Genomic DNA, 21,279 nt, shown 5'->3' on the forward strand with positions numbered 1-21,279 from the left:
AAATATAAATATTTGTCAATAAAAAGATATTTCAATTTCTTTCTTAATACTCCCTTGTCTCTTCCATTCTCTTTATCTTCAAACAATGCAACCCTTTACGTCCATATGTATCTCTGTAGTCTATACATATTTATTCGAAGATTAATTTGTATATTTGACAAGGTTATTGTAACCATTCAAGAGAAAAACATCTTTGGGAAAGAGAGGTTCATAACGAGAAATAGTCAATTTTATGAAACGAATCTCCAATCCGACCCGACTCATGGGAAAATATTACTTTTATGTCAAACATATTATTTTTTTATTACACATATAAATCAGATCGACTGGTCTCACAACCGTCTCAAAATTCATAAGAGACCTTTTTTAGGAATAGAAAAAAGAAGAAGAGAAAAGAGCGATCACTAAGAAAAATCCATCACAAAACAATCCCATTTTGGGAGAAGAGAGTGTTCAAGAACCAACACATCCTTGGATGAACAATTTTCATTTCAAAAGTTTCAACTGCATACTGACTGGTAATTTAAACTATTACACTGTCATTATTTATCACACAATCACTTAAAACCAACATATTACTTATCATATCTAAGTTTTAAAACCTATTTCCAAAAATATAAAATTTGAAAGTAGGTCAAAGCTCCATCAAATCTCTCGTCAAAACAGATACCAAAAAACCCCAAACCTCGCACGAATCCTCACCTCGTGACTTTGATAGTGAATCAAGTCACGAGGAAACAAATGAAGAAGCGAAAAATAACAAGGAACAATAAATTTTTAAGTGTCCAAGCCAACTGCTGCTTCAATTTCAAGTTCAAGTGGGAGTAAAATTTTAAAATAAAGAACAAGGATAAAGGAAGATGATGAAACAAAACTTAGGATCATCAATAGCCACCAAAGCCTGTGTACACTCCTGGAGCGAAAGAATGCTGACCGAAAAAATATAATCTTAAATTGCTCGAAAAGTTTACCCCTATATTTGTGCATGTCATGATCAGACAGAGTGCCATCTTGAGGTCAATTACGTCTTGCAGCACAGATCTGGTGCCTACAGCAAGTATATCAATAAGGAACCGAAATCTGCAAAAGTCAAATCGAACAGATGCCATGTATCTTTCCGTTACGTTCTGGAGTTCAATTTTTGGGAGCTTTGGAAATAAATCGGAAGAAACTACTGCTTCATTCACCGCATAACTGATTCTTTGACGAAAAAACAACCATTTGATCTGCCAGAAGGTAAAAATCACCATCAATGTATCATCATGAAGATTATATGATTATAGAAGCAAACAAAGATAATTTTTTTACTTACGCATATTCTAGATGAATATTCATGAACCGGGGATTTTCTTTGCTTTGAGATAGAGTCACAGAGCCTTCAATAAGCTGATCTTGTTCCACCTCAATTGGATCATAGAAGTAGACTAATGTCTGCAAATTCCATGGATTGAATCTGACGACTAAATAAGCAGGACGAGGTGGTCTTTTTTATCACAATCGCAGAGTCATGATAGAGTTCAGCATAAGGATAACAAACTTAGCCAGAGGCAGCTTAGGATTTTTAGGGAGGAGGAGCAAGACTGAGAAGGTACATCTCAACAGAATTAGGGGAGGAAAACTTGATTTTTTTTTAAAAAGAGATAAAATTTAAAAAAATTCGATTTAAGGGGGGCGACTGCCTGCATTGGGTCTGCCTATGAAAGCTAATAGCTAGTCATGTTTCTAAATATTGGAGGTTCAAAGCACGTGTTTGCATATTACTACCATGCAACAAAAAGAAAAGGTTAAATGTTGAGAGTATGCAAGACACCTGCTGCCAATGAGTAGGAGCTTCCTCAGGGGATGTAGATAGCACAAGGGTGTCATTGGGATTGGAGCGTTTCTTTTTTTGAGAGGAATCTGTAACACGACCACCAGGATTCTCCACAGATGCAGATTGTTCAATATTGTCACAAGAGGACATTACAGGCGCACCAAATTCAACATCAAACCAGAAAGCGAATCCGTGAAATGGTGCTAGAATGATTAACAAGATAAGGACTTCAATGAAAATAATCATCTCTGGCATCATACGAACTGTTAAGGTAAACAGAAAAAACTACGAGCTGCCAAGAGCCATAGTATCATTTGGCACAGTCTCTCTTACCAGTTATTCTCCCTCCCCACAATTGTATTAAAAAAAATATGAGCTCATGAATGATAAGTGAATAAAGAAACAAAAAACGGGAAGAAAAATAGCAAGAATATGCACCTCGAGGGAACAAAATTAGGGGCACAGTAGTATGCAAGCATGCATGAAAGAGATGGATGAATACACATACTGACTCACAAGGGCTAGAGATGTATCATGGATGGGAAGTACTTTACCTCTCATCATTGACGCGAACTTAAATTTTGTAGAAACGCATTCTAGCTCATGAATTGTTACAGTACTACAGTCCACATGCTTTACCTGTCACAGGAGTTTGGAATCAAGTTCAAAAAGTCAAATGCTAGTAAAATGCATAATGTATAACTGCAAATTGAACATGTTACTACTGTATAAGGGAAATAATTAAAAATAGTTTGTAACGGAGAAATTAATGGGTATTGAATGGCAATCAAATACTAATGCACAATGAGGAGACTAAAATGCAGTAAACTGTTATTCTGCGACTTCTCAGATCATTTTAAATTCTCAAAGAACGCAAAGTATTCACATAGAACTTTGAAACCAATCGCTGGAAATCCATGGTTTATCTGTCATTGCCTTGGTGTTCCCCATAAATAAACTGATGTTCAAAACCGACCAAGAGATTATTGTCTTAGATCAATAGACCCAAATCCCATCTCTGAGCCCAAATAGACAAATACTAATGTACAGAACCTAACATACACGTATTATATAGTCACCATGTGTTTGTCATTAAGCTTTAATATTTTTTGTTGTATAATTTCATGTCATCATCTACAGTTTCTGCACCTTTTTTCCCCCACTTTTTCACTGCCAAGCAACAACAGGATTTCATCTTTCCACCCCGAATGCAGTAAAAGTATCACCTACTCATGAAATCATAATTCTCATCCTCCATTAAAAAAATTACAGCAAACCAGCGCATCTACAATGCTCGATTTTGATATATCTCATGATTTTCTTAAAATTTCAGAAAATTCTTAAAGTTCCGATGACAAATTTTGTTTAGAAAAATTGAAAGTTGAAAATGTTTCGGTAGGTTAGGAATTTCAAAATTCTAGTAGAGAATTCTGAAATCTCTAAGGACATTAGAACAATACCATCGAATAATTGTGGAGATATAATTTTTTTCATCTGTATTTCATTTGCGTAAGTTTTGGTATAATATTACAGAAAATTTCAATAGATTTTGGAAAATTTTCACCATATCTCCAGATTTTCGGTGGAAGTTTGCAAAAAAGAACTTCAAGTGAGACTTCGTTTTTGTGGGATAAAACCCCAACAAAAACCCAAAATTCGGGATATTTGAGTAAATTTAATACCATAGTCACGGCGTACCCCTAAATCACCACCAAAAAAAGAAAGAGATGGAGACAAGAAAACAAAAACAATAGGATAATAAATAAAATGAACAGGTAAAAACAAAACAAATGACAAAAGTGGAAATTAAGAGCCAAAAGGATCCCAAACAGTGCAGTTGTCCTGGTAAAGGCTATACCCAGTAGCCATGGAATAATCTTAAAAGCACAACATGTAATGCTGAAAGCTTTCTAGAAACAAACTAAATTCAGCAAGAGGTGCCAAATAACCTTACAGCAATAAAGAATAATTCATACAGCACACAAAAATGAAAAGGTTTTGGACGAATGAATACGAGTTAAAAAGACAGAATATTATGTGTATAGTGGATGAAAAAATAAAGATCTTAAATACATGGACTTACCACATTAGGCCATGTCAATACATTTTCACCAGAGATTAACTCAACAGAAGGCTCTTCAAATGCACACTGTTTTGCTAACGGCATCACGACAGACACTACACATAACCACAATACATCAACTATTGCAATGAAAAGTTAGAATGCGAAAGAGACAACTGGAAAATGGCCAATGCAGCAGTTAAGTGAAAAATCTTATGCCAATTATTTATTGACTACTGTGAAACCGTAAGTGTAACGCCCCGAAAATTTAAAGGTCCACGCAAACCACATGCATGCAATTATTAAATTCTCTTGTATTTTAATTAAATGTTTTAATTCCATGGATTAATTATGTTGTGCATATTTACATGTTTAAAAATATATTTTCTACATTGTTGCATACCGAGGACTGAAAAACGTAAACTGTTTTAATTAAATAATTGTTTTTAATTATTTAAATTATGGGTGATGCTTTTTCTTATTTTTGAAAATAAGGAGGCTTTGAGGTGATTTTATACGCCGGGACGTAATTTTTATCGGTGTTGGATTTTCAATAAAAACTTGAACGTATTAGCAACCCGGCTAATAAATTCACAACTTTCCTAAACAAAATTATTTTAAAATCCTAATTAAGCACTAATGGGCCTAATTGGGTGCTTAATGGGCCTAATCTTAATTAAAGAAATATTAAACTATATAATATGTAAACCACCTCAAACCCTCACAATTTCCTACGCCTCAAATCAGAATTTTTGCTCTCCCAAACTAACCATATACACGACACACACACACAAAATTTTGAAGGAAAAAGGCATCAAGTTTGCTAGAGTTTTCAAGCCGTCGTCCCACGTCGTCGTTCTTCAAATCGTCAACGATAATTCGCGCGTTTTACACGCAAAGGCACGCCATATTCTCCTTTTACTCATCATCACACCATATTATGTATTTAAGTTTGAATTTGCATGAAAACAAAGCACACAAGTTTTATTTTCGTAACTATGTGCATATATGCTTTAAACATGTGTTATTTGATTCCAAAATCATGTTTTTATATGTTTTAGAGGGCTGCCATGATTAGGACTTGATCAAGCATGAATTCACGTGAGTTTAGAGTCCTAAGAACACACCAAAACGCTGAACAACCACAGCACACACAAGCTGGAACCAAAATTCTGTCATGGTGTATGTAGGGCTCGGTTGTAAGGGCTGTGATGCATGGCTTGGCTTGGGCCACGGCTGGGGCTTGGCCTGGGTCAAGGGAAGAGTCCTAGCCACGCTAGGACTCGAGTCAGGATGGCTGGGGAGGAGTCCTAGCAAGCTAGGACTCCCACCCGAGAAGCACAAGGATAGCGTAGGTTGTTGCTGTGGTGCAGGGAAGAGAGGGGCTCGGCCAGGGGGTCTGGGCTGGGCTAGGTTAGGTCCTTAGGGTCCTAAGAGGGTGCACTAGGGTCTGGGCAAGGGCTGGTGCGGCTTGGGTGCGCTGTGGCTCGAAGGAACATGATGAAGTGCATGGGCAGCTTGTACGCACGAGGCTGCTGTCAATGCTTCAATGGTTTGCTGCTCACGTCCAGGGCTTGGGTTGGTCTGGGTATGGGCTGGGCGTGGTCCAGGGAAGGTTAGGGTCATGAGGGGTCAAGTGGTTAAGGGCTGGAAGGGGTCCTAGCCTAGATAGGAGTCCTAAGGTCCCTAGGATACACATGCACAACACATGCAGAATATTGGGTCGAGTTCTAGGAGCTTTTCGAGCGGGCCAAGGCTGGTTTGACGGGCTGGGCTTGGTCAGTAGGGTCCCTAGGTGGGTTGGCTAGGTTTTGGCTCAAGGTGGCTCGGGCGTGGCTCGAGTAAATTAGGAGATGGCTCAGTGTGTTCGATAACGTGTCAATTTCGAAAATTTAAGAACAAAAATTGAATCCATGGGTCCACGGCTGTGGCTCATGACTTGGAAGGGTAGAATAAATACTAAAAATGATATGTTTAAAATTTGGGGTCAAAATAACAAGTTTTGGATTTAATCGGGATTTAATCGCCTCACGGAACGCTAATTAACGAGTTAATTGAAACGCCTAGTTTTAAGCTTTATAAAATTATGGAAAATTAGGTTTAAGCTTAAATAATTATTAAAAGTCTAAGTTTTTAATTTTGGAATTTTATATTAAAGTTTGGTTTAATTCGGGATTAAAACGCGTTAATAAGTCTTATTTAAATATTAATTTAAAAGTCATCGATTTAAGCCAAATAAAAATATGAGAAAATTCATGTAAGCTTAAATAAATATTTGGGACATGTTAGAGTCAATGGAATTAAGAAAATGTCAAAAACGTGAAATTTTACGTCCAGGGGTAAAACGGTCTTTTTACACCTAGAAATTAGTAAACGTCATGACAGTGTCCTGAATGCTGTTTTATGTGCTAATATGATTATTTTCAATGATTATGAATTCTTATATGTTAATATGTCAATTTTAAATGTTTATGCAATTTTTATGTTTATGGATTTTTACGTTAAAATGTTTATTTTAAACGTTTATGATGTTAAAATGTTTATTTTAAAATGTTTATGGCTTTTTATGATTTTTATAAGCTAAAACGTTTATTTTAAATGTTTATGGATTTTATGATTTAACGTGGACATCTAAAAGACATGTTGCATGCTTGGTTTAAAAAGAAAAACGTTATATGCAAGTTTAAATTTCATTAAGTGATGAGAATATAAAACGTTGAAGGAAGTGAAGTAATTGTGACTAATACGATGATATGTTGGAAATGTCGTGAGGGTGATGGTCCCAGGGGGAGCCCGACGATCGTGTTTCCTTGGATACGGATATGTATATGTATACGATAATATGTTAATACGTAAGGTCAAGGCCCAGTTGACCGGTGAGAGTGTTGCTGGTGTCCCCGCCGCCCAGTACTGTGGTTACATGTAGATGGATCAATCACCCAACACGTAGACGTAGATGAACACGAAAGTCACAATTAACGATCTAAATTCAACGAAAAGAAAAAAGAATATGTATATGTTGATGATAATATGAATACGTATATGTTGATTATGATATGAATATGAATATGTTTATGATGGTATGAAAACGTTTATGCAAAAGTTTATGATAAAGTTTATGAAAATGTTTATGTTTAAAGATGATGCATCATTTTGAAAATGTTTTTATTTAAAGTTTATGCATCATGAAAATGTTTTTGTTTAAAGTTTCTGCATCTTCATGAAAACGATATTTTAAGTACAAGTATTTTTCACTATTGTATTTGATTTTTATACGTATTATTTGGTATCAAGAATATGATGTGTTGAGTCTTTAGACTCACTAGGTGTGATTGATGCAGGTGGTTATGGAGGTCTTGATGGTTGACTTTGCTGGACTGAAGGTGCACATAACCCGAGGACCGACGCTAGTTTTCCGCACTAGTTATGATTAATGATTTTAAGTGATGCTAAAGATATTTTTACGACGATTTAATGAGGAGTGGTTTTTGAGAGATTATAGTATGGGCTGTATTTCTCAAATATATAGTTGGTTGTGTTTATTTTAAAATGATGTCCAAAATATTTTATGTACTTTTTGTGGTTCGGCCGATGCTAGGGAGGTTTAAAAAAAAAAAATTCTAGCACATTTTAAGAAAAAGAAAGACAGACGTTTCAGTAAGAGACAAGGAAGTGGTCTCTAGGTTCGAGCAAGCTCTACAAGGCACATACCAGTAAGGGGGCAACGCGAGTAGAATTTCCTTTCTTTATAAAACACGGATCATATATTTGTTAAGCTTTTGATTACATTTTCTCAAACCTTGACGGGTTTCAAGGCTTTCTTCGAGAAAAGAATTTGTAGGGGGAAGGACAGGGTCATTCATAAAAAAAAGACAAGGTGGCTTGCAAGAAAGGGAAATGGACCTTTCCAACCACATCAACAGTTAACTCGTCTCTGGACAAGGTCAGAGGAAAATCTACTTCCTCAACATCCCTATGGGAGGGTGACCGACTTCCTAAAGCAAAGATTCCACAACACAACAATATTATCATCGATTGTGAAGCCGTTTTAAATTGGATGCACAATAAAATAAGAGACATTTATTGTTTGGTACATTCAACATGAAGTGAAAGCAATAATGGATTTAAAAGTAATGACAACTTAGTGTGTCAAAAAGTCCAAATAGAGGCTAAAGAGTAACAAAATTGGTAAAACAACACAATTCTTGGCACCAAGTTCCGCCAAAATTTAAAACTCAATAGAGTCAGAAAATAGACTACTACAATAATGACATCATTCCTAATCAACATTATTTTGACTGGAAACCACGAAAAGTGTAGCTAGTACCTGTATTTCTCAGTATTAATGCCATAGAATTTCTACAATGATTGGAATCCACGATAGAACAAACTTTTAAGTCCATCTAATCTAATCAATAAATAAAACATTTATGTGATAGGATATATTTCTGAACTAGAAAAGAAAGATAATACAAAATCTCATTCCCAGGCAATGCAGCTCAATAATTTCAAGAAATATAACTAACAGGATTCTCAGACGAATACTCACTATCGATTCCATAGACATTACGCCAAAAGTCAACACTTTCACCATATCGGCATGGATGTGAGACAGGGGCCATGTACAACTGCATAATGTATAAAGGATGACATTATGTGCACCAGATATTAGCTATTAAATGCTCTGGATAGAATCATGACTAAATGGTTTTGTATCCAATACCCAACTATGTAACAAAGAGATTAAACTTTGATATCAAGTAACATGGAGCTGGTCAGCTAAATAGCGAATTCAGTACAGCAGCCTCTACAGTTGGACAAATAGCATAATATGCGTGCTAAAAACTAGAAGCGATTAAGAGAAGGGAATAACTGATCTATACCGTGGCATTTGAGGGAAGTATAAGGCCTCCAGGTTTCAACCAACGGTCTCTAGCAGAAATGACACTCCCCAGCATGCTCTAGTAGGATGTCAAAAAGTCCATAAGGTGAAATAACAAGGAAAGAAGCCAATGCTCGAACCAGAGAAAAATGTAGTAATCCAAAATATTCACAAGAAAACGCATCAAGCAAACAGTTATGCTTCCATTTAAGACTATTGGCTATCATGTATCAAAACTTACCTCATACAGAAGCATGTAACCCATCCATTCCGAAATTATAACATCAACTTCCTCATCGATTTCAACATCCTGAGACCAGAAAACAGTTATTCTTCTATTCTTAATAATGAAAATACATCAACTTGTACTTTATAAAGAAGATCTGAAGTACATATAATAGTCACAATAAAAACCATGGTCAAAATGCTGGTTACAGTACTCTGACGCAGGTGTGATAGTCAGTCATTCCCCCACACCCCTTTCCCAAAATATTATTCTATTCTGCAAAAAAATAAAGTGAATTTTTGGTGTATAAAACCAGTTTCACCACCTACAGCCACCACCGCCAAAAAAAAAAAAAAGAGAACAGTTGAACCTTATCCCACTGACCGACACAATGTAACATCAAGGTCTACAAAGAATCTGATGTGAAGAAGTATTCAACACATAACTTCCAAAAGCAAACTCGAGAAGAGTCAACAGGTCATAATTATAGAGAGCACATTATTCTTAACAACATTACAATTGTTTTCGGGCAAAAACGTATTCTCACACCCATGAATTATTACTTATTTCAAAGAACATAGCCTTTTGCACTGTGCCTTTAGCCTTTTCAGGTAACAGGAAATTTTAACCGCGTCCACTCCTCATGGCTGCCACACACAAATCCACTCTTGATAGTCTCTGAACAAATCTAATAATTTCAAGTAAGATATGATGGGTAAACTAATTTGATACAATTGCGAAAATTGTCAAATTAAAAAATTCAGAACATAGAGGATGATATGTTTTCCTCTTGAAAATCAAATTATAGATAAAGTACCGGTGAAAAATAGATAATCTTGCTGAGAGAATTGGGAATTGATAAAGAGGCAACCTCTACACGGCCATGCAGAACAGTGATGGTATCAGATAAGTTGTTTGCCTTGACTACTTCATTTGCCTGCGGTAATATTTCAAAACAACACCACCTATCAAAACTATGTTACAACACAAACTACCAAAATTGATATCCCATTTCTCACAAGGAGGATTAACAATGCCATAATAACTATTTTACCAAATTCTCCAGTCTGAATCAAGAAAGGCACAATACTTATTAATTCCTGTATGCTGTCTCATTTTCATATCAACTCAAAGGGTTTTAACAAAGAAGGACATGCTTAGTTCATTATTTTACCGTTTCCATGACTGAGCTATGTTTATGGTTTTCACGTGTAAATCAAATGACATTCTACATATCCTAAGAAGATTTGAAACCAGATCACTGCATACCTGAACTGCAATATTACTGGCATCCACTGCATACACCTGATAGTAAAATGACTAGAGATCAATACAATCTATCTATCCTAAATTGAGAAAGAAGGAAAATAGTTATAAAGACATACATGTCACATGACTCGACAACTAAAATACACATGAAATATACCAATTTTTGTTGTAATTTGTAAAATTAACTCTAACCATCCCATGCCCCAAACATTCCATTCCAGAAAGTCGAGCTTTCATTTTCTAAATACTTTTATCTGTTTGAATGATAAATATTCGGGATGGCTAGACCAGCAAAATATCAAGTGTCACATAACAATAAGAAAAGAAAAAAAAACTTTCACAAATAAATAACTCATTTTTGCTCCTCTTAGATTGTTCACATTCTCCAGGGTGATGGCCTCTATAAAAGTACAGAATGCTCAGATCAGGTTGCGATACAAAACATTTACAAATTGAGTGGTGGAAGAATATGAAATCATCAACATAAATAGAAGAATAGTGGCCTAAATGAATGAGGTTAGAACATTAAAATATTTAAATAAAAGTAACTGAATAAGTGTGGTAATCATGCAATTTAAAAGTCACGATTCATTTCAATGCAGAATATTTATATATTAGCAAAAGAATGTTGGAACCATGTTGGGAATATGTAGACTGAACTGAGAGGTCAGTAAACTGTAACAGCATCTCACCCGTCGTGCCCCGGCCTGAGCACAAAAAATAGATAGTATTCCAGTGCCACAACCGACATCAACTACCACCTGAGATGAGAGAGTCAAAACTCAACAGCTAATAATAAAATCAATATTTAGAAATTTAGCCACAACTGACTAGGAAATAGTTGCATTCTATCTTACTTTCTATTTTTTAACCGACAGCAAACATCAAATAACATCCACGTGGGCTCAAATTCTAATTAAAGCACAGACCATAGTAGCAGCTAAAGTATGGAGGTATCTTTGTACACGGAACAGTTACCTGAAATTGAAATTAAATTGAAACTACCAACCGTCTATACAAATGCTTACTTTTCCTTCAATACGATCTTGATGCTGGAAAATTGCATTTCTGTAAGTTTCCGTGCGCACACGATCCTGTGTAAATGAAAAGACAAGTTCACGCATGATCACCAAAACTTTACAATTCAACTAAAAGCAACACATCTATCTCCTTTAATCAAATCTGGTTTGAGAAATGACGAGGGTAAAATTCCTAGACCTCATCAACACCAGCACTGCACAACTAGGAAATCCTCAAGCACCTGATGCTGACCAGGAGCTACCTAAGGCTTTGTAAACTAGCGACTCGACTCTCTGCCTACGGAGAAACAAGTACCGCACCTTTATCATTTCTTCATGAATGCCGAGGTGAGCGTAGGAGTGAAAATAGGCCACGTCGAAGTCCGTACACGGAAGCGGAGCTTTATCTTTCTCCTGACGCGGATGTGGAGCCCTAGGATCGGATCCACCGCCGGAATCACGTGATCTGCGGTTGCTCCTTCGAATTCGTCTTCCAATCGAGTGAACGCCACCACCGTGGTGGTTGCCGTTCCCGTAAACTTCGCCGTCTCCACCACCAATCGCCTGCGACATAGCTCCGTAGCCGGCGGACAGGAAGGTACAAATGCTTAGCCTGAGAAGAAATTGAATTTGGTGGTAACAAGCGTAATGGCAACGGAAGCTGAAGTCTGAAGAAACAGTGAGGACTACTCTGGTACATATATTGGTCTATTTTGTTCCCTAGAATAGAATATAAAAATTGAAATTTTTTTTTAAATATTTCTTATTTTTTTTACAAATTAAAATATATTTTATATATAGGTTTTACATTTGCCATGTTTTTATGTGTATTTTCTTTTTTCCAGGAAATTCTTAGTTCAATCATATACGTTTTGTCTTTTTCTAGGTTCAGTCCCAAACGATTTGCTCGAGTCAAAATAGTCCCAAATGTTACAATTTTTTTAATAAAAATTGGTCAATTTATTAGCCTAGGAATATGACGAAATTATCGCATCGTTCAGCAGAAAGAGAAGTATTGAGGGGTTTTGTGAAATGAAACAATGAAGTGTAGAATGAAATTATGGCTTCTATTTGGGATGAATAAGTCTCTTGTGAGATATCCGTAATATGGGTCGACTCGATCCATATCTAGAGTTGAAAGTTATACTTTTGACATAAAAAGTAATATTTTTTTATGGATCAGGTCGGGTAAGAGATTCATCTTATAAAATGGACATGTGAGACGAATATGGTGTGCAACTCAAGTGCATGACGAAAAGACCAATTTGACAACTGAAAGGAATATTTTATTCCTTTAGAATTTTTGCTAAACTGATATTATCAATTTAAGATTTTGCCTTTTTAGATTAAAAGATATAGCTTGATTTATTTTTAGATGATAAGACATTGGTTGACTTCTCTCTAGATATTATAAGATTTGATTTTAATATAGTATTTATCTCTAAAATATTTTATCGTAGTTTGAAATAGTTTTATGCATATTAAACTCTTGTTTCCAGGTTTGTAGGATATTGTTGCATATATATGGAATATTGAGACAAAAATGGGATGAGAATTTTCAGACGAGAGCTGCTGGAGTTTTTCTCTGAACACACTCATATTTCAGAGTTGAAGATTTTCGTGTGAAGACTTCGAGTGATTGATTCACGTTTATGCCGTGTTGCTGATTGGTGTTGAAGACACGTGAAGAACAACACTGACGCAGAGTGTTGATCGAAGAGTGTTATTCTATTATTTGCTTTTAAACAACTTCGGTTTATGAATCTAATTTTGAGTTTGGTTGATTTTGATGCATTTTAATTCCTTGGAGAGTCAAGTAATTTGATTTTGTTAATTTTTCACTAGTATTGTTTTGTGTAAACAAATTACATATTTTCCTAGTAAAATTTTTGCCATGAGACAATGCACAAGTTTTTATACTTGTGCATAATTTAAATCTGATGTTTATTTATTAAAGTTTACGTGTGTGTTTAATAATCAATTTCCGCTGCATGTTGTGTAGTCAACACCAGAGCACAACACTAACATCTGATACACACAATATAATTTATTTCATGTCCGTTTATGATCAACAGTCCTTTCAATTGGTATCAGAGTCATCGCTTGATACACTAAGTGATTGATTCTGGTTTTCTGTTGTGTTTGTAGGAAATATATTAATAGATCAATGGATGCATTGACTTCAAGTGCTGCTTTTAGACCACCGGTCTTGGATATATCGAATTATGCGTTCTGGAAGGTCAAGATGAGGATGTACATAAAGTCCATCGAGGAAAGAGCTTGGCAACAGGTTCTGGATGATTGGTCACCACCTAGAATTGTGGATGTTGACGGTGATAGCCGAGTCCAACCTGAGAGTGCATGGTCTCATGATGAGGTTCACACCTCAAATTTCAATTCTAAGGCACTCAATGTCATTTTTACCTCTGTTGATGTCAACATGTTCAGTCTTATCACAAATTGCACATCTGCCAAAGACGCTTGGGATATTTTACAAAAACACTGTGAAGGATTAGAAAGTGTTCGTAGAACCAAGCTGAGGATGCTGACCTCCAAATTTGAGAGCCTCAGGATGGAGGAAAATGAGACCATTATTGAATATGATCGAAGACTTCGGGACATAGCTAATGAAGCATTCAGCATCGATGACCCTTTGTTGAATGAGAGGCTTGTCAGCAAAGTATTAAGATCTCTTCCTGAACGATTTAACATCAAGATATGTGCCATTGATGAATCAAATGACACGTCTACTCTGAATCTGGAAGATTTAATAAGCTCTCTTAGGACTTTTGAGATGAATTTGGATATACAAAAAAGAGATAAAGGGAAGGCCATTGCATTGCAAGCTACTGATGACTCCGTCAACAATCTAATTCAAGAAGCTACTAAATCTGATCTCGGTGAGGAGTCAATATCCTTGATTACTAAAAAGTTCGTTGATTACTTGAAGAGAATGAGAGACAAGAAGAAAAACATGTCAACACCGAAACCTTTTTTTGTCTCTTTTGAGAGAAATAAAGTGTCTACACCTACTCAAGGGAATTTTAAACCAAGAAATGAAGTGATGGCTCGACCCGAATCTTGGATTCCGAACAATGTAGAGAGTACTCTGGATATGGACATTATGCAAATGAGTGTGCCAATCGACTTCGCAGAAATAAAAGCATGGCGGTTTCTTTGAGTGATCAAGACTCTGATGAAGAAATTGAATCCAACAAAGGAGATGATTTCACCTCTCTGTCTGCCATCTTGAATAGTTCACGCCAACTGCAAGTCAATCCACTTGGTGTTGCCACTGGTGTTGCAACACCAGGCCACAACACCCTCTCAATGTCTATGTCTCAATGCTAAATCTCTGGAGAACTCCAACTTTGATGAAATCCAGGGATCTGATCAACAAGAGTTTACTGTAGATACTGCCCAAACAATGTATGAAGAGCTTTATGATGACTGGCTCAAAAGAAATGAGACAAACTCGATGCTTTCAAAAGAAAATACTGAGCTAAAAAGCAGCTTATCGCAGCTTATCTCGACTTGAAATCCTACTGAGTTGAAAGAATCTTGAACTGTGAAAAGTCAAGGATGATCTTGAGAAGGCCTCAAACACTCTTGCTAAATTCAAGTCAAGTTCATCGAAACTTGATCAATGCTAACAATGGGGAATGATAGCAGAACTGGTCTTGAATATGTTGAAAGTGTATATGAACATGGTGAATCTTCCAACTCCGGATCAAAATCAATTGTGTTTGTAAAAGTAAGTGAAGACGATTTTATCCCCTTAATAGTGAACCCACCTATGAAGACTCTGCCAATCTCAAAGCTAGCCTCGGCACAAAAGCTGAAACAAAATAGAGCGTTTTGGAACATTTCATGTTCGCAATCTTGATTTTGATGTTAACAAAAGTTGTTATTGTATTTCTAACATATTTATTCATGTGTGAAGTTGCAAACACAAGAAGCAAACTGAAACTGAATTTCTGGCGAGCTTCGGTGTTTTGATGATATCTCCCAGTTGTATGATTCAAATGACAATCCACCAAAACTGATCAGAAAACTCAATTTGAAACAAATCGTATTTCACGTCAGTTAGGCAAAATCGGATGTTATCTAGGTCAAACCGATCGTAACTGATCACACAAAGACAGCAATCAGTTTGGTTTGAGCAGCTGCGGTATTTTGGTCATATCTTTCAGCTCGGTTATCAAAATGAAACGATTCAGTATGCGTTGAAAAGATAAGACAATGATCTACAAATTGTCTTCAAAAGTCAAAGTCTGAATCGAAGCTTAAGATGCTGATAAATGATGATGAACTACTGGTTCTGCACAAACTGAAATCAGCTAGGCTGATTTCAGCACACCAGCTGAACTGAACTAAACCAGCAGCTGACCAGCTGAAATGAACTGAACTGAACCAACTGCTGACCAACTGAATTGAACTGAACCAGCTGCTGACTAGCTGAACTGAACTGAAGTGAACCAGTTGCTGACCAGCTGAACTGAACAACCAGCTGAGTTGACTAGAGTTGACCAGTCGGGAAAATGTCCAAAAAGGCGAATTTGACCGTTGCAATTTCAGAAATAGCACAGAAACTTTCCAAACGGTCATATTCTTGTGTCTAACGTATATATCATTGTTGGGCTTTATAAATACAACATCGTGAAAATCAAACAAGAGCTTTTGAAGGGGATTCAAAGCATGGGCAGTTAGCATGAAGAAATCAGCTAGTTGAGATCACAAGTCCTTGTGTGAGGATACATTTGAGATGTACACTGTAAAGGATAAATTCCTCACACACAGTCACTCACACATATACAAGAGAGTTGAACTTCAAAGATTAGTTGAGTGAGTGTTGCACAAAGACAATAAACTTGTGTATGTAGTCTTTGCATATGAGACATTAAACAATATGCTGATTGTGAGGTGCTGCCCACAATCTTGAGAGCTAGGAGTTCAGTTAGGCAGTAGTCTAAGTCCTAAGTTGAGTAGGTTTGTACAAAGAGTTGTATAAATCAAAGTTTTCTAGTGAATCCTTCCCAAGGAGAACAAAGGGTGACGTAGGAGCATTTGAAGTATCCGAACATCCATAAACAAATTCGTGTCTATTTTTTATTGCATTTACTTATCATTTTCATTGCTTTTAAAGATGCATTGTTGAAGTATTTTACGTGTTATTCAAATACCAAAATATTGCATACAAAGTGTTTGATAAAATGCTTCAACCAAAATATTTTTACTCATTCAACTTGCATATATTTTAAATGATTTACAAAATATTTAATCGGTTTCTACGAAGGATTATTTTATGTGTATTCCGCTTGGTTTGAACACCAAACTCGATTTAATTCATCAATGTTCAATATTTCAAGAACTGAGCTATTGTAGCTCAACTATTTCCCCCAAACCGATCCTAACAGAGCATCTTCCTCTCCTTTGAGAGTTGACCCGCCAGTGAAGATGTCACAAACCAAAAAACCAGTATCAACTTCTAAATCAAAACAAAGAAAGCGACATTTTATCTGCCACTACTGCCATAAGCCTATGCACATCAAACCATTCTGCTACAAACTAAGAAATGACTACCTGAATTGGAATCAAATCGAGTGTTGCACAAGGTGTTGCACAACACCAAGCACAACACAGTCAAAACTTCTTCCACAAAGAAAATATGGGTACCCAAAACTGTTATTCGATGCAATGTCATTTATACTTCTTTACAAACTAACAGTGCAGGAACATGGTGCTTTGACAATGGGTACTCATACCATATGACTGGATCCAAAGAACACCTCACGGATTATGTTGAAGTAAAAAGTGAGTGTGTAACCCATGGTGGTGGTGCCAAAAAATGAATTGTAGGCAAAAGAACCCTGAATGTTGATGGGCTTCTTGAACTTCATAATGTTCTACACGTTGAAGGACTTAATTCGAACATAATAAGCATAAGTCAACTCTGTGATGATGATTTACATGTTAGGTTCAACAAAAAAAATTGTGGAGTTTTTAACGATGCTAATGTTTGTGTAATGTCAGGTGCTCGATCTGCTGACAATTGTTATCAGTTGGGAGAAGTTGATGATTGCCGTAGTGTCAAGGTCAGTGATTTAGACCTCTGACATAAAAAATTGGGGCATGTGAGCTTCAAGACTTTGAAGAATATATATAAGTTTGATGCTGTGAGAGGTATGCCAAATTTGAGTTCAGGTAATGCTTATGTCTGTGAACCTTGTCAGAAAGGTAAACAAACTTGTGTTGCACACCCGATGTTGCAACACTTTGGGACAACATGGTGCCTTGAACTCTAGCACATGGATCTAATGGATCCAATGGATGTTGAGAGCTTGGGTGGTAAGAAATACTCATTTGTATATGTTGATGATTATTCATGTTTTACTTGGGCAAGTTTCCTTATAGAAAAATCTGACTTTTTTGATGTTTTTAAGAAGTTGCATGCTAGAATAACAAACTTGCATGAAATTAGGGTGGTTAAAATAAGAACTGATCATGGTAAAAAGTTCGAAAAATTTTCATTTTACTTCTTTGTGCGAAAAGAAAGGAATCACTCATGAATTTTCAGCTCCAAAAACCCCTCACTAAAATGGAATAGCTGAAAGGAAGAATCGAACCTCGCAAGAAATGGCTCGGGTAATGCTAAGTTCCAAGAATGTGTCAAAACGATTTTGGGCCGAAGCCTTGAATATAGCATGTCATATTTCAAACCGTGTATTTTTAAGGAGTTGATCAACCATGACATCGTATGATACATCATGGGAAAGAAACCAAACCTCAAATACTTTCATATCTTTGGTTGTGTCTGCTATGTTCTAAATGATCGAGATCATCTTACAAAATTTGACTCAAAAAGTGATAAAATCCTATTTCTTGGATACTCAATGAATAGTCGGGCCTATCATGTATTTAATTTGAAAACTAGAATAACTATTGAATCAATTAATGTTGTGTTTGATGATTTTGCAGACCTAACAGGAAAAACCAAGGAGGACGACACTGAAGGACTGCTGGATGTATGTGAGCCTTTGAACAAAAATGGTGTTGAGTCTGGTGTTGAGACCTGTGAGACAACATCCAGCACAACATCGGCACTGAACCGAACAGAAACACTAGATGATGAAGACAATGATGATGGAGTTAATAATTACGGAAGGACATTCCCAGTAAGATTCAGAAAAATAACCCATCATCTCAAATCATTGGGGAAGTGCATGATGACGTTCAAACAAGGAAGAAAGAAAAGTGGACTACCGCAAAATGATTGGATTAGTTTGCATGAGCTCCACGTTATCCCAGGTAAGGCACTCTTGTTTTGTGTCTCAAATTGAACCCTAGAATATTAATGATGCATTAAAAGATGAATTCTAGGTCAATGCAATGCATGAAGAACTTGAACAATTTGTGCGCAATAATGTATGTGATTTGGTTCATAGACCATCGAATACCAATGTTAATGGAACAAGGCTCGGTTGGTAGCTCAAGGGTATACGCAGGTTGAGGTGGTGGACTTCCATGAAACCTTCGCTCCTATAGTCCAAATTGAGTCAGTCCGGCTATTGCTAGCCATAGCATGTCATATGCGTATCAAATGGATGTAAAGAGTGCTTTTTTAAATGGAATTTTGAATGAGGAAGCATTTGTTAGTCAACCTAAAGGATTTGAAGATCCTCATCACATGAAACGTGTCTACAAGATGAAGAAGGCTCTATATGGACTGAAACAGGCTCCACGAGCATGGTATGGTAGGTTGACTGATTATTTGATCAACTTGGGCTGTAAACAAGGTGAGGTTGATAAAACCCTTTTTATTCAAAAATCGAAGCATGATATTTTGATTTGCCAGGTCTATGTAGATGACATTATCTTTGGTGCTTCATCACAGAAACTTGTTGATAACTTTGTTGAGTTCATGTCCTCACAATTTGAAATGATCATGATAGGAGAGTTGCATTTCTTACTTGGATTGCAGGTTAAACAACTGCATGATGATATATTTCTGTGTCAATCAAAGTATGCTAAGAATCTGCTTAAAAAAATTTCAAATGATAATTCCAAGTATATGAAAACTCCCATGGGGTCAAGTGAAAAACTTTCTAAAGATGATGTTGCCGACGGTGTTGACAACACCATGTACCGCAACATCATGGATAGTCTTTTGTACTTAACTTTTACTCGCCCCGATATCATGTTCAGTGTGTGTTTGTGTGCTAGATACCAAGAAAATCCAAAAACATCACACCTAAAAGCTGTGAAACTTATACTTAGATACATTGCAGGTACACTAGAATTAGGATTGTCGTACACACAAGAGACAAACACAAATTTGGTAGGTTTTTCTGATGCTGACTGGGCCGGAGACCTAAATGATAGGAAGAGCACATCGGGTGGGTGTTTTTACCTAAGGAATAATCTTGTGTCCTAGTATAGTAAGAAACAAAATTGTGTGTCCCTATCCACGGCTGAGTCTGAATATGTAGTAGCTGCTAGTTGCTGCTCACAACTTGTTTGGATGAATCAAATGATTGAGGATTATGGTTTTCATAGTGACATCATGATTGTATATTGTGACAACTCCAGTAATATAGACATTTCCAAGAATCATGTTCAACACTCTCGAACAAAACACATAGACATAAGACATCACTTTATTCGAGATTTGGTTGAAAGATGCATAATTCGACTGGCATTTGTTAGGACTGAAAACCAGCTGGCTGATATATTCACGAAACCTTTGGTACTTTGAGAGATTCTCCAATCTTCAGAAGTCTCTCAGCATGTGTGTACATTAATCATATATCCATGTTGTCATTGGTGTTGCAACACCAGTGACAACACCTTCATGCATGTCCTTTTTTAGGATGATAGGCATACTGAATAATCATAATCATCATATTTTATTGTGTTATGCGTACTAATGATGGTAATCTCGTAAGTGTACACCCTGACTGAGTACAATCTTCCAATAAAGTTGTGTAAATGCTTTATTCTCAATCTCAATCTCAACCTTCAAACAATTGAGGAATTTTCAAGAATCTCTTGAACATGTCCAATACAAAAGAGGTAAATTGAGGAACTTGAGTTTTTTGGTGAAAACAGAAAAGATGGAAAAATTAAAATTATCAGATTAGAAGAAAATGGAAAAGCTACCTAGAGGAGTTCTTTGAAGACAGTTCTTCTAGTGTGAGAGCTACCACTTCTAAGTCAAAATAGAGATGGAAAAAGCTACCTAGAGAAGCCCTTTGAAGACTGTTCTTCTAGTGTGGGAGCTACCATGTCTAAACCAAACCAATTTTATGGAAGAATTGACTTATAACCAGTGGTGTTGCCAACACGAAGTTCCAACATAGCACAATCTATACATTGCCTGACATTTCGATATTTTATCATATCTGAGGCATATTTAGGACATGCATATTGATTTTTGTTTCGTGAATTCATCTTCTATAGTGACATATCAGTATCTAGCCTATGACAGCTGATGAAAAATTGATTACCCAAACTTTGAATTTAAGAGACTAATTATGTCAGTGGGTTATAATCGACGTGGGTTTTATTGGTATAATTTTCTGCAATCGTCGTAAAACAAAGTTGAAATCAATTTTATCGTTAGATGAAGATGCGGAGGGCAAAAACTGAAAATCAAGCCTGCAAATTATTACCGCTACTATGCGGATTTTTGGGAACAGAAAGATTGTATCAGTGTGATTTTTTTACCATTATATTAAGAGCATATATACATTGTTACCGTTGAACTCTTGTTAATTACTCTTGCTTATTTTCACTGATCACTCTCAATCGTTCCTTGCTTTTGTTTGCTTTCTCTGCGTAATTCTTGAATTCTCTCGTAACCTCCTCTCACATTTTACAGATGGCCGATAATCAATTCGACCCATTAGATATTCAAAGCGAGATGGCTGCTAGCAGTGGTGTTCCTTCCGGTGTGGAAATACCGTCCTTAACACCACCAACAGTACTCCCCATGGAGAATCCACTACA

General features: G+C 36.4%; 1 protein-coding gene across 3 annotated transcripts; it reads right to left on the reverse strand.

Moving 5' to 3' along the window:
* Window positions 1-843: 843 nt before the first annotated feature.
* Window positions 844-11,980, reverse strand: LOC140989833 (probable protein arginine N-methyltransferase 6). 3 transcript variants are annotated; one of them, XR_012177581.1, is made up of 13 exons: window positions 11,593-11,980; window positions 11,281-11,346; window positions 10,945-11,013; window positions 10,253-10,288; window positions 9,801-9,920; window positions 8,999-9,067; window positions 8,759-8,836; window positions 8,425-8,503; window positions 3,897-3,991; window positions 2,368-2,452; window positions 1,811-2,016; window positions 1,313-1,580; window positions 844-1,226 (listed from the first exon to the last, which is right to left on the reverse strand). XR_012177581.1 is itself a non-coding variant. In XM_073459273.1 (13 exons), the coding sequence occupies exons 1-13, from the start codon at window positions 11,842-11,844 to the stop codon at window positions 1,184-1,186; spliced, it is 1,263 nt and encodes a 420-aa protein (XP_073315374.1). In that variant the 5' UTR covers window positions 11,845-11,980; the 3' UTR covers window positions 844-1,183. The 3 variants fall into 3 exon arrangements, 2 of the variants coding, with proteins under 2 accessions (XP_073315374.1, XP_073315373.1); XM_073459273.1 differs by having other exon boundaries at window positions 1,313-1,431; window positions 9,855-9,920; XM_073459272.1 differs by having other exon boundaries at window positions 1,313-1,431.
* Between the last annotated feature and the right edge of the window lie 9,299 nt (window positions 11,981-21,279).

Source organism: Primulina huaijiensis, chromosome 12 (genome assembly GCF_012295235.1).
Source record: "Primulina huaijiensis isolate GDHJ02 chromosome 12, ASM1229523v2, whole genome shotgun sequence".
Classification (NCBI taxonomy): domain Eukaryota; kingdom Viridiplantae; phylum Streptophyta; class Magnoliopsida; order Lamiales; family Gesneriaceae; genus Primulina; species Primulina huaijiensis.

What these genes read in the sequence shown, in the direction of transcription:
- LOC140989833 (XM_073459272.1), bottom strand. Translation starts at nt 11,844, where the DNA reads ATGTCGCAGGCGATTGGTGGTGGAGACGGCGAAGTTTACGGGAACGGC. An exon ending in TACTTCCCTCAAATGCCACG is followed by an intron (nt 8,504 to 8,758) that starts GTATAGATCAGT and finishes TACATTATGCAG; the next exon opens with TTGTACATGGCCCCTGTCTC. An exon ending in TATTGACATGGCCTAATGTG is followed by an intron (nt 2,453 to 3,896) that starts GTAAGTCCATGT and finishes CTCCTGTGACAG; the next exon opens with GTAAAGCATGTGGACTGTAG.